We start from the raw sequence: 15,806 nt of genomic DNA on the forward strand, positions 1-15,806 counted from the left end.
TGAGGCTTACTTGACAGTTGCATCCTTTTAAAATTCTTTGTCATATTGGGCCAAGTTTTGTTCTCCTGATTCCCACTTGTATCTACTTCTGACCTCAAGAGTTGGCAAACTGTCCTCTTCCTCACGGGCTTTTTAAATAGATGAGCTTTTCCCTCTTCAGGTAAACATGCCGATCAAGTTCATCCTAACTTGATATGAAATGGCTTTCAAACTTCTTACTAACTTGAGTATCTCCTTCTTGGCATCTCCCTGCAAATAGCCTTTCTAAAATGTGGCTTACAGAATTTACACAGTTCTCGAGATGTGGTTAATTTGGGCAGAATATTGATAATCAATCTTACCACCTATGCTTGGATGCATTGTTTTTGTTTTTGTTTTGGCAGCTCTTGTCATCTGGGAATTATGGTAATTTTCATGTAAAATTGCAAACATTTATATCTAATAAAAGTTCAAATTTCTGTAATCAAATACAGCCTAAAGATTTCAGGCCGAGCTCAAAAATCATGGCATGATTGCATGCCAGTGAATTCTTTGTATTTCTGTGCAGTGAGCATAAACTTCTCTGAGGGGTGGCAAATCACAGAGGGGCAGTCACTTGTGTCTCTATGCTGAGCCCTAATGCCCACCTCTTCCAGTGGGGCCCCATAACCAATACAGGCTTGTTAGACAGACCAAATGGCTCTTTTCTCGTGCATTCCAAATTGTTTAGACCCAAGAAAACATTTGCAGGAAATGAGCAATCTGCTGGTGGATGCTGATATGGTTTGGCTCTGTGTCCCCACCCAAATCTCATCTTGTAGCTCCCATAATTCCCACGTGTTGTGGGAGGGACCCTGCGGGAGATTATTGAATCATGGGGCAAGTCTCCCCTGTGCTGTTCTCATGATAGCGAATGAGTCTCACGAGATCTGATGGTTTTAAAAATGGGAGTTTTCCCCCACAACCTCTCTTCTCATCTGCAGTCATGTGAGATGTGCCTTTCACCTTCTACCGTGATTGTGAGGCCTCCCCAGCCACATGGAACTGTAAGTCCAATACACCTTTTGTAATTTACCCAGTCTCAGGTATATCTTTATCAGCAGTATGAAAACTGACTAATACAGATGCTGACACAGAAATTTGGAGGGAGATGAGATAAAGGAAGCAAGCTATGTGCCTACTAGGAAATTCAGTTATATTTAAAGATCTTATCTTTGGCTTGGCATTGCAAGCATATTTGAATGTGGATTAGTGTGAAAAATAGGGCATCTCCTTCTTGAAGTCCCTTTTTAGTATAAGAGACCGCAAAGCTGCTTAAAGATTCCTACCCTATTTTCCAAACTGAAACATGGGTAACAGATGATCTGTCTCCCTAAGGAATTCTAGTACTTTTCCAGGAGGTCAGAATGCTGGTATTTTCTTTACGGTTGTTGACTGTAGAAAGGAGCTTGTAGAACACGAGGAAAATATCAGACATCATGGATCTGTCACAAGGAGGCTGCAAAGTTCCTTCCTTGTACATTTTACCTTCAAACCTAGCAGACACATCAGGTTTCACCTCAATTCAGTGCTGGCACTGATAATCAACTCCAGAAGCGGGGACTGTATTCTGCAGTTGAATGGCTTGCATAGGGGTGCAGCCCAAAGACCCCAGAAAAGCAATTTCCTCCAGCCCATTTCCACCATTGCTGCTCTTCCGCTGACAGCTTTGTGAAAGAAGATAAGCTCACCATGGCACTGTGCCGCCTTAGGGACAGGGACCAGTCATGCTCATGGAAAAGACAGCATGTTTTAAAAATAATCAGAATGAGGGCTGGGCGTGGTGGCTCACGCCTGTAATCCCAGCACTTTGGGAGGCTGAAGTGGGCAGATCACCTGAGGTCGGGAGTTCAAGACCGGCCTGACCAACATGGAGAAACCCCATCCCTACTAAAAATATAAAACTAGCCGGGTGTGGTGGCGCCTGCCTGCACTCCAGAGGCTGAGGCAGGAGAATCACTTGAACCCAGGAGGCAGAGGTTGCGGTGAGCCAAGATTGCGCCACTGCACTCCAGCCTGGGCAACAAGAGTGAAACTCTGTCTCAAAATAATAATAATAATCATCATCATCATCAGAATGAAATGTCTTTAAATAAACCCTATTGTGCTACAGTCAAGAGAGGCAAGGTGCTTCTATTTCAATGAGCAGATGTTGAGCTAAGAAGGAAAGACAAAGAGAATTCTTAAAAACAAGACTTTTAAACCATTTAGGACCTAAAATCTTTACCCATCTGGAACATATTGGATATGCCTCCATGGTGGCAACAAATATATTTTCCCTGTGGCTGTGGAAAGATCATCGCTTTAGGTGGAAAGCATTTGGTGTGCAGCGGTCAATGGTGTGGCCAGTTCTAGTACTGATACTGATGGTATCTCATTCTCCTCATTGTTTCAGAGCCCCGCAGCACCCACAAAAAGAATGCACACCTTCCACTGTTTCTAGAGTATGCATAGTACGTATCCCTGGATGCTTCTAAAAGATGTTAATATACAACACTTTTGCCCAAAAAGTCCCACACACATTTATCTGGTGAACAAGTACACATTTAGCAATTTTAATCAATATTCTTGCAGACAAGTGTGGATATGTATACGCATATATACATATATATATCAAAATTGAGAATTTACAAATAAGATTTGATACATTTAGTCTAGCAGTGGGTGAGTCCATAGAGTAAATCTCAAGTAGGATATATTTATTTTCTTTGGCAGTGTTTTTAGTAATTCGGTTCTACTGCATACAAAGGGACGTGAAGCTTAAATTCAGCTAGTTTTGGAGAAATCCAAAATGAGAAAAACTGAAAGCATGTAGCATTCCATGAAGCAAGAACAGCATGCATATGCTGTTCCTGGAAATACTGAAGTATCCGAATTTCATGCCTAAAAAGTCTGGAAATCATACTGCATCAGCTGCTGGTTTCTGATGTCTCTGTGATGTGCTATTACAAACAAAAAAAAGTGGAGAAGCAAAGTTAACAGCAAAACTGAATCCTGTTCATTGTCCAGGCCAAGAAGTGGGACTGAGGTCCAGACTGAGATGACCAGAATGGCCAGTGTCCATCTGTGGCCTTCCTGGCACCTGGGGCAGCAGGACTGAGCACGCTGGCTGTCTGCTCACAGCCCCTAGTGCGACTTAGTTGGTGAGGCTGGGCAGGGCAAGCTTGCAGCATGATGGTCCTGTGATTACCACTTTCCAGGGATGGAGACCCCACACTCGTACCAGCCCACGTAATAGTAGGGGGTTCCAAAGCCAATGTTCCCAAAGCTGACGGGCTCCTGACGATACTGGCGATAGTAGCCTGGAAGGGCAACAGGAGAGGCGAAAAGAATCAGAGGCCCCTAAACCAACAGGTAAAACCCATCTTTACAGCCTCCTTCAGACAGAAGGCCTCTGGTAAGTTGTTCTTGTGACAAAATGCTACTTCCAAATAAACTGAACCATTTTTGTGTGGAGTTGTCATAGCCCTGGGGAAGGGCCAGGACCTCAGGCCCAGCCCCAACCCCAGCCTGGGGTGGGGTCTTCCCCACCTGTCTCTTATGCCTTTTGGGAAGGCCCAGCTGTAACTCGAAGGCCATGATGGAGCTGGGGACCAGCTCAGGCCTCCTCCATAGGAGCCCAGTGACTGAGTGTAAAGTATTTCTTTATTCCAAGCAGATCTGTAGAGATCGTCCTGTTTCCACACGTGTGTGACACACCTAGGATGGCATGATCTCTATCTCCCCACAGAAGAGGATAATTTTAGCCAGTTGCTAGTCAGCACTCACTACTGGGCAGGCCCTGACCTGGATGGACAACATTGAGCCAGATGCCTGCCCCGTCCTCACAGAGCTCAGGGTCCCCAACTTACCTCTTTCCTCCAAGGCTTAATTCCTAGACTCTGGGGTAGATTTTTAGACCTTTCAAGGAAATCTCTCAAAGAAATCCTGTAGCATTTCTGACCATTTCTCCCTTGAAGTAGGAGGATGCTCCAACCTTCTCAAAACGTTTTTGGAAACTCAGTAACTGCTCTCATACTCTTGGCCCTGTTTACTTTCGCCAAATAAATAACTGCCTGCCCTTCCACCAGTGAGTGTGCTGAGTACCCAGCAGCTCTGTTCAGGGCCAGTCCCATGACCACAGTCACAGGGACACCATGAAATATGGATAATGCAGGCACTAGTAACTCTGGGGGACTGTAAGACCCAGAAAAATATGAAGAAAGGTGATATAATCTGTAGATTTGTTGTAATCGTTAATTTTATGTGTCGACTGGACTAGGCTACATATCTGATCCAACATTAAATGTTTTTGTAAACTATTTCTTAGATGAGATTAACATTTATTATTTCATTTCTTTTTCTTTATTTTGGAGACAGGGTCTTGCTCTGTTGCCCAGGCTGTTGTCCTCTTGCAGTCTGGTCACAAAACCAAGACAGGCTTGTAGGACAGACCAAATGACTCTTTGACCCAAAGGCAGCCTAGACCTCTAGATCACTAGTTCACCTCTACGTCACTGCAGCCTAGACCTCTCCAGCTCAAGCAGTCCTCCCATCTCAGCCTCCTGGGTAGCTGGGACTACAGGCATGCACCACCACATCTGGATAATTTTTTTATTTTTTGTAGAGATGGGGTCTCACTATGTTGCCTAGGCTGGTCTCAAACTCCTGGGCTCAAGCAGTCCTCCTACCTCAGCCTCCCAAGGTGCTGGGATTACAGCTGTGAGCCACAGTGCCTGGCCAAGATTAACATTTAAATCACCAGACTGAGTAAAGCAGGTGACCCTCCATAATGTGGGTGGGCTTTGTCCAATCAGTCAAAGGCCTGAATAGAAAAAGACTGAGGTTCCCCTAACCAGAGGTAATTCTGCCTGCAAGCGGCCTTTGGATTTGAACTGCAACATCAGCTCTCCTCTGGATCTCCAACCTGACAACCTACCCTGCAGATTTTGCACTTGCCAGTTTGAGATGGTTCTTTAAAATAAATCTATAGATAGATAGATGGATGGATGGATAGATAGATAGATAGATAGATAGATAGATAGATAGACAGACAGACAGATAGAATAGATGGATGGATGGATGGATGGATGGATAGATAGATAGATAGATAGATAGATAGATAGATAGATAGATAGATAGATAGATAGATGTGAATTGATAGATAATAGATAGATAGATAGATAGACAGAGAGACAGACAGACAGACGGATGGACAGATGGATGGATAGACAAATGGGTGGATACCTAGATAGATAGATAGATAGATAGATAGATAGATAGATAGATATGAATTGATAGATAACGGAAAGATAGATAGATAGACAGACAGACAGATGGATGGATAGACAAATGGGTGGATACCTAGATAAATAGACAGACAGACAGACAGATAGATAGATAGACAGATAGATGATAGATAGATAGATAGATGGATGGATAGACAAATAGGTGGATACCTAGATAGATAGATAGATAGATAGATAGATAGATAGATAGATAGACAGACAGATAGAATAGATGGATGGATAGATAGATAGATAGATAGATAGATAGATAGATAGATAGATAGATGTGAATTGATAATGGATAGATAGATAGATAGACAGACAGACAGATAGAATAGATGGATGGATAGACAAATGGGTGGATACATAGATAGATAGATAGATAGATAGATAGATAGATAGATAGATAGATAGACGGATAGATAGATGTGAACTGATAGATAATGGATAGATAGATAGATAGACAGACAGATGGATGGATAGACAAATGGGTGGATACCTAGATAAATAAATAGATAGATAGATAGATAGATAGATAGATAGATAGATAGATGGATGGATGGATGGACGGACGGACGGACAGACAGACAGACAGACAGACAGACAGACAGATAGATAGATAGATAGATAGATAGATAGATAGATGTAGATGGATGGATGGATAGATAAATGGATAGATGGATAGATAGATGGATAGATAGATGCTGGATAGGGAGCTAGACAAACAGATGAACAGATGGATAGGCAGTTCTAAATATAAGGATAGATAGTATGGATAGATAGATGAATAGATGGATGGATAGATATATACATAAGTAGATGGGTAGATAGATGAATAATAGATAAATGGATGGATGGATGGATGATAGATAGATAATAGATGGATGCATAGATGGATAGATGGATGGATGGATAGATGGGTAGATGGATAGAGAGATGGATGGATACATACACACATATGTAGATGGATAGATAGGTAGATATAGATAGATGATACAGAGAGAGATGGATAGATGGATGGATAGATAGATAGATAGATAGATAGATAGATCCTATTGATTGTTTCTTTGGATGAGAGAACCTTGACTAATATGCTTATTTTACTGTTTTCTGTATTTTACTGTATTTTAATTTTTTGAAAATGGGTAACTCATGTACCTACTTACAGTATTTTTTCCAATCTAAAAATTTAGCAAATCAGAACATCTCATGTCTTGAAAATGCCTGATCACTCAGAGCTGAGTGCATAATGAAAAAGCTAGACTGTATTCAGTTGTTCTGTTTATTCATTTGGAGGCCAAGAGAGTTAATAACATTAAATTGTTAACTTTTGAGATTAGTGTATTTGTCTTCACCTTATAATGCCACAATCAAATAGCTTATACGTTACCTCCTGAAACATATCACGGGGGGTCTGCATGTGTGTTTATCTTTGCCTTCTCTGTACCTTTGTTTACGCCATTCCCCCCCTCCTTGAGGCTCACCCCCTCACCCATACATAATGAAAGTTATTTTGTTGATTCTTTATTTTTATTTTTATGACCTTAAGTGCTCCCAACATCCATCTTCAAATGACAAGGCAAAGGCAGACCTACTGTGGATTTTCCCTCTCTATTAATCCTTCTCTCCCACCTCCCAGGGTAATATATCAGGCATTTGTTTGTATTACCTTGAATGGTAGGGAGGGCTTCTACATAGGACTGAGGCCCTGTTCTTCCATCAAGGTGTGAATCCACAAATTGGCAATGGTCTTCACCTCTTCCCCAGCTGTCTCCAATGCTGTAGAATGTATCTGCATGAAGGAATTGATTGAGTCAATGACTAGATACAGAATGTCACAACTGGTTTAAGAGTTTTCACAAGCTTTGGAGAACTTTTGAATTGAGCATATTACTTAAACTGTGTGTGCTATACTTTTCATGTCTGTAAATGGTGATAACGGCACCAATCTCATAAAGGTTGTAAGAATTCAGCAAGATCAAAATATGCGAAATCCTTAATGAATGTCCAGTAAGTGGGAACTACAGCATTAAAACTATAGGCAGTTTCGAGTAGACCTTTCTATTCCTTAGTACTAAAAGCAAGGAATGATGAAAACTATGGTAGTTGGAGAATACATCATGAAATTATGAAAGGCGGGAAGGTCTATACAAACAGAAGAATCTATTTATCTAGGAGGGGGCGGGCCTGTAGAATGAGACGCTGTCCATGGTCCTGAGTCTTGGCTGCACAGTAGGACAAACTTGCTTCTCCCAATCCTGGGATATGACACATGGTTATGCAGCCTCTCCCAGGAATTCTGAAGCAGGGGAGGAAAAGGACAGTGATGGAAGAGAAAGAAAAGAGCAGAGAGAGAGAGACAGACTGTGCTTGTTGGGAGAAGCATATACACAGAAATTGCTAGGGTTGGGGTCGAAGGGGGGGACTTTGTTTTGACAGTTTTTAAATGATAACTGCTGACAAGAAAAAAAACACTCAAAATATATTTTTGACCAATGACAAAATGTAGACCAGCTGAAGTAAAGTTTTAACAATGTATACACTGAAAAATTTTAAGTTGTGCAAGTTTTAAAATAAAAAACAAGTTTGCTGTGTAGGTGGGTGAGTGAAAAGCCAGCTGAATAGAAATCGCATTTGGAAGTGTTAGTAGCTCAAGGCACTCAGGTTATTCTTTGTTTTAATCTCCTACCATGATAAAAACAATGTGATTTTTATTAGGACACAGAACAGATATTACTGCCAATATATGTTCCACCATTTACATTTTTTCTCTGTAAAATTGTGGCTGTGGCAGGGGCTGGAGAGGAAACTTTGCCTCAATTATTCCAGCTCGGGCTCGTACTCATTATTATTCTATTAGTGGCAAAAAAAAAAAAAAAAAAAACAAAAAAAAAAACAACAATCTAGATTTCTAACAGAATTTTGGAATCTCATAGCCAGTCATTCCTAAGACATAGTGAATTTTTCATTTGTTCATTTTTTTATTTCTTTTTAGTAGAGAGAGGTTTCACCATGTTGGCCAGGCTGGTCTTGAATTCCTGATCTCAAGTAATCCACCCACCTTAGCCTCCCAAAGTGCTGGGATTACAGGTGTGAGCCACTGAGCCCAGCCAACATGTTAAATCTTTTAAAATATTTTGGGGTTGCCAGTGTAAAAACTAGTATCCTCAAAGTAGAATCTGTAAAATTGGTTTGCATTAGAGGCAGAGTGAGCCATAATCGTAGTTCCAGCCCTCATAAACATTCCGATGCACCTGTGATGCCAAGTTAGTACTTGATAAAATCAAAATGTTACATACCTTTCATAGCCAACCATGCACAAAGACTTACCTTTCAGGTTGTCACTGAGGAAGATTTTATACCTCAGTGAATTACAAAGAACAACTCCCACGAACTTTCGATACCACGTCCGCTTCACATATTGCCGTCCATGGCAGTCCGTGTAGCCGGGATCATGTTTGAAAGCGAATGGGATCCAGATAGGCTCACCGCCTTGACAACACAAAACACACCTGCTAAGCGTAAGCACTCCACGGTGTGTCTGCTCTCACAAAGTGCCAGGAAACTGGACTTCCTTCCTGGGCCTTCCGTTCCTTGCAGGGCTTTGTTTTTTGTTTGTTTGTTGTTGTTTTTGTTATTTGTTTTTGATGGAGTCTCACTCTGTCACTCACATTGGAGTGCAGTGGCACGATCTCGGCTCACTGCAACCTCCGCCTCCTGGGTTCAAGGGATTATCCTGCCTCAGCCTCCTGAGTAGCTGGGATTACAGGTGCATGCCAGCACGCCCTGCTAATTTTTGTATTTTTAGTTTCATCATATTGGTCAAGCTGGTCTTGAACTCCTGACCTTGTGATCCGCCCACCTTGGCCTCCCAAAGTGCTGGGATTACATGTGTGAACCACCACACCCGGCCTTGCAGGGCTTTTTTGGGCAAAATTTTCCCACCCTCCTTCTCTTTCTCTGTCTTTTTCAGTACTAAAGTACATTTGGGGCATTATTTTCACCTGAACGTATTTAAAGTATTCACATTTCAATAAGGGATTCTCAGAGTTAAGAAGTCTTTAAACGGCAAGGAAAATAAGCTGTAATGGCAGATTTGGTCTTTAGGGGCATGCCGTCCTGTCCCCAGGTCCCTCTGCATGGACTCCACTTCTTGCCACTCAGAAGACCTGTTTTGCACTTAAGCAACAAAGCTTTCTCAATTTCCTTGAAAAACAAAGTAAAACTTGTTGTTTGACTTGTTGCACTTTGCTACCTTTTCAGTGATTTAAAATATTCAAATGAGTCATGAAAATAAAGCATCTGTTTCATAGGACTGGCTACTCCATGATGTTTTTTCATACGTGTTGATTGCTATGGCTCTATTTTAAAATTCCCAGGTCATTCTTTCCCATAGAGTAAAGAAGATCAGGATGAAGAGTGAAAGGAAAGCATAGAAGTTAACAGAAAATTGTGAAAATGGTCCAGACTTTCTAATTGTGCGTAACCACAACAATCTCATATTCAATATTCAACTTGATTACCAGAATGTCCGGATTATCAAGAAGACAGACTTACCTGGGGGCCTCACAACAAGCAGAGGATTATCTGTAGAACGAAAAAGAAATAATGGACTTGGTGCCATATCTCGCAATCATGTAGTTTTTTAAATGGTTAGTGTAACTGAAAGAGCTAACCAAATTAGAATAAAGAAAAAGATAAGATTTGATAGATGCCAACATTTCCCTTGGTTTTATTTTCTAAACATTTCCTTTGGAGAAATACTGTTTTCTAGTTAGAGCATGTTGCTATTTACCTAGAAGCTGTGGATCCCTGAAAATAATAAGGTTTTGATATTATGTATTACAAAATAATTCAGTACTTATTTTAAAAAATTGTCTACCTTTAGAAAATAGTGTGGTGGTTTCTTAAAAAGGTGAGCATACACCTACTATACAATCCATCCATTCCACTCAGTCATTTATCTAAGAGAAATGGAAACATGTGCATCCAAACACTTCCACATAAATGTTTATAGTAACTTTGTTTGTAATCGTCAAAAAGTAGAAACAACACAAGTGTTTATCAACAGGTGATCTGACTAGGTAAACAAACTGTAGCACAGCCATACAAGGAAATACTGCTCACTAGTAAAAGAGAGTGAACTACTGATACACACAATGGTTTGGATGAATCTCAAAATGATGATGCTAGGTGAAAGAAGCCAGTCAAAGGAGTTCATACTGTATGAGTCTACTGATACCCAAATCTAGAAAGTGCAAACTAATCTATAGCGACAAGAAGCAGATGAATGGTTGCCTATAAACTGGAGAGAGAAGGGGCCTGGGAAAGCTGCATTGCACAGTAGCAGGAGGAAACTGTCAGGAGATGGATATGGTATCTTGACAGTGACAATTGCTTCATGGGTATATAAGCACAACTCAAAATATACTAAGATGTACACTTCAAGTATGTTCAGGTTACTGTATGGCATTTATACCTCAACAAATGTAAAACCTGTCTCTACCTTAGCCCAAGTAACACCATTTAAGAAAATATGACCCTAGCTTTTTAAGGAATTCTGCTTCAGAAAAAGTTGGGTTTTTTTGTTTTTGTTTTTGTTTTTTGAGATGGAGTTTTGCTCTTGTTGCCCAGGGTAGAGTGCAATGGCATGATCTCAGCTTACCACAACCTCCACCTCCTGAGTTCAAGCGACTCTCCTGCCTCAGCCTCATGAGTAGCTGGGATTACAGGCATGCGCCATCACTACTGGCTAATTTTTTTTTTTTTTTTTTTTTTTTTTTTAGATGGAGTCTCACTCTGTCGCCCAGGCTGGAGTGCAGTGGCGCAATCTTGGCTCACTGTAAGCTCCGTCTCCCGGCTTCACGCCATTCTCCTGCCTCAGCTTCCCGAGTAGCTGGGACTACAGGCACCCGCCACTATGCCTGGCTAATTTTTTGTATTTTAGTATTTTAGTTTCACTGTGTTAACCAGGATGATCTCGATCTCCTGACCTCGTGATCCGCCCGCCTCGATCTCCCAAAGTTTTGGGATTACAGGCGTGAGTCACCGTGCCTGGCCAAAAAAGTTTATTTTTATAAAATGTCATGAACTAGGTAAATCTGGACGATTCTTTTTTTTTTTATTTTTGAAAAATTATCATACAGTAAATTGCTCTTTTACAGTATATCTCCTATGAATGTTCACACCTGCATAGGTTCATGGAATCCTACCAAAATCGGCATGCAAAAGATTTACATCACCCCCAAATCTCCCTAGCCTGCACTTTGTACAGACCATTTGTTCTGATGCCCTCTGCTAGCCACAAAATAGAGGGACACACCATAGCCATAAGTGTCCAATGCTTGCTTTGCTCCCCTGCTCTGAAATGAAGTTCAACAGTCTGCCAAAAAACATCCCAAATACCCCAGGGCAGGTGGAGGGAAACAAACAAAATGACACCAGCACAGAAAACAAGACCTGACCTCATGGTACAGCCTGTGTCACACACTACGTTTACTTTCTGTATTAATTTTCAGATTGTTATGTTTGGCAAACGCCATAATTCACTGACTTTATCGTTTTCCTGCTGTTCCTGTTGCTTGCCTAACCATTTTCAGCAGAGTAGCACAAAATGAAGGAGAAACTTGAATAAACTGATGGAATAAAGGAAGATGACCAGAGCAAGTAACTGTCCAATTTTCATGTGTGTGCGGCTCCTCTGGGAGCTCATTGAAAGCGTTTCCTAGAGAGATTCTTATTCAGATGGTAGGGTGGGGCCTTGAATTTTCCTCACCCACCCCTTGGAGGCCATAAAGAATGAATGAGGAGTTTTTCTTGGAGGAGAAGGTAGAAGACAGCTGTTTTATCAAAACTTTAGATTGCAGCTCCAGAAGTTACGTGTGTATCACTTTTACTCTCAGAAAGATTTCAGGTCGGAGTTTCTTGACAGCTTTTTGGATTTGAAATTTTTTAAACATTTTTTTCATGTTGATTCTGATAGTTGCCAAGGTCCACCTTGTTTTTAGAAAATGCAGTCATAATCACAGACACATCCCTTACTTTAGCAAATTAACCACAGATAATGGTTTTCTCTTGCTCTTTCCTAATTACTAACAGACACATATTTCTTAAATAAAGAGATGAAGACAAGTTTGAGGTCCTTTGCCTACATTTCTGGTATAAAGCATATTCTTACAAAAGATTTTATGTTTTCATTTATTTTGACTCAGTAGATTTTTAAATCATGACACTTAAAAATATCTTCCAATGACCCATTTTCTGGGATCAGGCTGCATGTAGAAGGTCATCTAGCCAAATGGAAGCTGGGTGTAGGGCTGGCTCAGCTGGGTTGCTCTGAACTCAGCCTGGCTTCCTGCTTGGAAAAGTCTCTAGGCCAAGAACTATCACAGTAGCTGGCTCTGCATGTGCTACCTTAGACCATAGGCCATAGGAACTGTGTTCTCAGAGGCAAGCTCTCACTCTGTCACCCAGGCTGGAGAGCAGTGGCGTGATCATGGCTCACTACAGCTCAACCTCCTGGGCTCAAACCATCCTCCCTCTGCAGCCTCCTGAGTAGCTGGGACTACAGGCATGCATCACCATGCCTGGCTAATTTTAAACTTTTTTTGTAGAGACAGGACCTCCCTGTGTTGCTCAAGTTGGTCTTGAACTCCTGGTCTCAAGAGATCCTCCCACCCTGGCTTTCCAAAGTGTTGGGATCATAGGCATGAGCCACCACCCCTGACCAGGAACATTTTCTTGCAGGGACTGAGAGCTTTGCCCACCAGCACCCCAAAAATGCAAGGGCATGCTTCTGAATGACACTGCTTGTAAGACTGAATGATATTGTAATTAACCTCTCAATATTAATTGAAGATCTCTCTGCCTGCTACTAAAGGGGGCATCCAATGTCTTGGCTCATTGGAGAGGCAACTGCCTGTCAGCCACATGACATGCGTGTTCTTCAGGTGCCTGCAATAATTTTTTTTAAACTCTGCAACTAAATTTTGTACAGATAGAGTCAACTTTATCTTTCCCATGTTGTTGAAATCTAGATTTTTTTTCCTTTCATTGGAATTTGAGCTTTCTGTTCCTCACAGAGCCCATGAAAACTACTTTTAATTTTATTATCCAAGTTTTAACCTAGCACAAAGCAAATAATGTTTACTTTAGAAACAGATATCCAACATGAGCTCATTAAATAGAAAAGTAAGTATTTATTCTATTGTAGCCATCATTCTAGATTATTTATTTCATTTTTTAGAAAAGTAAAACAAATCAGAATGTGAAGTCACTCATACCTGATTCGGTGACAAATGAGACCGAAGGGCTGATAGGTCCGTAGCCGTGAGGATTTTGTGCTTGCACTTTAAAATAATACCTGAAGTTGGAAGAAAATATATTTTGAAAGAAACGGGTATTTGACTTCTGTGTAATGAAACAGACTCCCGAACTGCTGAACACCTAAACTGTGACAGGCTTTGAGTTCTAACTTTCACAAATGCACATAGCACTAGTGATTCTTCATGTTTTTCCTGAACTTTCTCAGTTTTGAATAAATTCTCTAAATAATACAATTAACATAGCAGGGACACATGGCTAACGGCAATAGAAAGGACATATTAGAACACAGGTTGCTTGGTGAGCATGTGTTCCTTCGTGCTAATGGCAATAGAATAGGGACATATTACAACACAGTTTGCTTGGTGATCACGCGTTCCTTTGCATCAGGACTGTCCCTGCTCTGCGCAGGCTCTCCTGAGCTCATCCCTGGTGAGATGCTCCTCTAGCCCTGCTCTCGCTCAGGTTTAAGACTCTGGTCTCCGCTTCAGTTCCACAGCCCGGTAGAGAGAGGGTGGTGGAGCATAACACTACAAAGCAGAATTCAAATTATAACCTAATTATATCCCTGGAGGCCATGTAGAAGAGCAGGACATTTGCTCCAGCAACCACACAACTTAAGGTTGACAGCGAGAGGATGAACCGGGCTGGAGGCTGCCTCTTCAGTGAAGCTAATACGGCAATGGTATCTTGGGTGCACTGAGAAATGCTGTGGTTGGCTCTGGAGCTGGGAAGGGACCACCTTAAAAGTCACTGAGTTATGAGCTTCTGCGTCTCAAGGAAAGAGAAACAAGTCCAAGAAGGGAAAGGGGGAAAGATCCAGAGAGAGAGGCTTTTCTGTAGGACTAAACTTTGTCTTGGAAGAGCGAATGTGCTGGAAAGCACGCCGCCTGAGTCAACTAGCTCATCTGGAGGGAGACTGAGTCTCAAGCATCTTATTGGCATTCTTGCAAGCAAAAGAAAAAGAATGGTGTTTAGAGAAGTAATAAAGACCAACACCACATTTGTGTCCCACTATATCTTAATCTTTGTGCTTTCCTCACCTCTTGATTCTAGATATTTTACATGCTCTTTTAGTGCTCAGCTACTTACAGATGAAAAGAGAGGTAAAGAGTTCCTGGTGGCTCTGTCATTTTAGAGAGCTCATAAGGGACCTCTTCTCTGGCTTTTGGCCAGTAAGAATGTCACACTTAAATGTTATAAAATGATTTATTTGATGAAGTCAGGCACACAGATTCTATGTACTAATTAAAATGCACTACATTTTTAAAAAGTGAACTATTCATATTCAGAGAGCAAAGGGTTATTAGGCCTATTGTACCAACAGCCCCGGCCTCAAGCCTTCCGAGCTGCTGGATCACCAAGGCCGTCTCTGGCCTCAGAAAAGAGATATTTTACTTTGGGTTTGATTAAACAGAAAGCAAAGAAAAGCCATTGGGTAAAAGTAGTCTTCCTAAGCCATTTGCATCTTATTTAGGAGTATTCTTTTTTATTGCAATTTAAATAAAAAGATATGCACAATTAAGAACATATGAGTTTCCAAATCTCAATTCACTCCGCAGCTCGTGTTTTCCCAGTGACGCATACTTTTATGCAGTGGTTGTGGAGTTATTTAAGGCAAAACTCTGCAGGCAGTTTGAGCAGTGGGTTTGGCATACATTTGTGGTCCTGGGCAAACTTTACAGATACTTTTTTCGCTTAAAAAAGGAAATTAAAACATAAGGAAGGATGCATACTCAGGGGCTCCATGGGACACTTCTGCTGAGTAGTCAACTTTATGGAGGGAAGTGCCTCTATGCCATCAAGGAGGTGGCAGAAGGGTGACTGACGGGCTGAGAAGCACTATTCAGATGGATCTGTTTGTATCAATTTTGTTTTGACCCTGAAACCTAAATATTCTCCAAATCCACCTTCCCTGTTGACACAATGATTCTAGGCCTCCAGAAACTCACAAGTGACCATTCCAAAGACATATTCCCATTAGAACCTCACCTAAGGTGTCAAAGTAAATTTAAATATGCTGAGCTGGAAAACAACATGAAATTATGCAAAAAGTTAACATTCCATTTTTAAAACTCACATGAAACTTTGTCGATGGGCAAAAGTATACATTTCATACTCTGAATAGTCTCTGCCTCAGCCAAGTAACAAAAGCAATCCATGCCTCACCCTCTTAAGCTTCTGGCACCTTCTTTCGAA

General features: G+C 41.2%; 1 protein-coding gene across 4 annotated transcripts in view; it reads right to left on the minus strand.

Moving 5' to 3' along the window:
• Positions 1-2,546: 2,546 nt before the first annotated feature.
• The window catches only part of FNDC1 (fibronectin type III domain containing 1), a 102,675-nt gene continuing 89,415 nt past the window's right edge, over positions 2,547-15,806 (minus strand). For all 4 annotated transcript variants that reach the window (XM_074038997.1, XM_045391696.3, XM_005551521.5 and 1 more), the window contains 5 exons: positions 13,568-13,647; positions 9,843-9,872; positions 8,616-8,777; positions 6,955-7,077; positions 2,547-3,320 (listed from right to left, as the gene is read on the minus strand). In XM_074038997.1, coding sequence (XP_073895098.1) covers positions 3,205-3,320; positions 6,955-7,077; positions 8,616-8,777; positions 9,843-9,872; positions 13,568-13,647 — 511 coding nt within the window. In that variant the 3' untranslated portion in view covers positions 2,547-3,204. The remainder of the gene's footprint in view (positions 3,321-6,954; positions 7,078-8,615; positions 8,778-9,842; positions 9,873-13,567; positions 13,648-15,806) is intronic.

Source organism: Macaca fascicularis, chromosome 4 (genome assembly GCF_037993035.2).
Source record: "Macaca fascicularis isolate 582-1 chromosome 4, T2T-MFA8v1.1".
Lineage (NCBI taxonomy): Eukaryota > Metazoa > Chordata > Mammalia > Primates > Cercopithecidae > Macaca > Macaca fascicularis.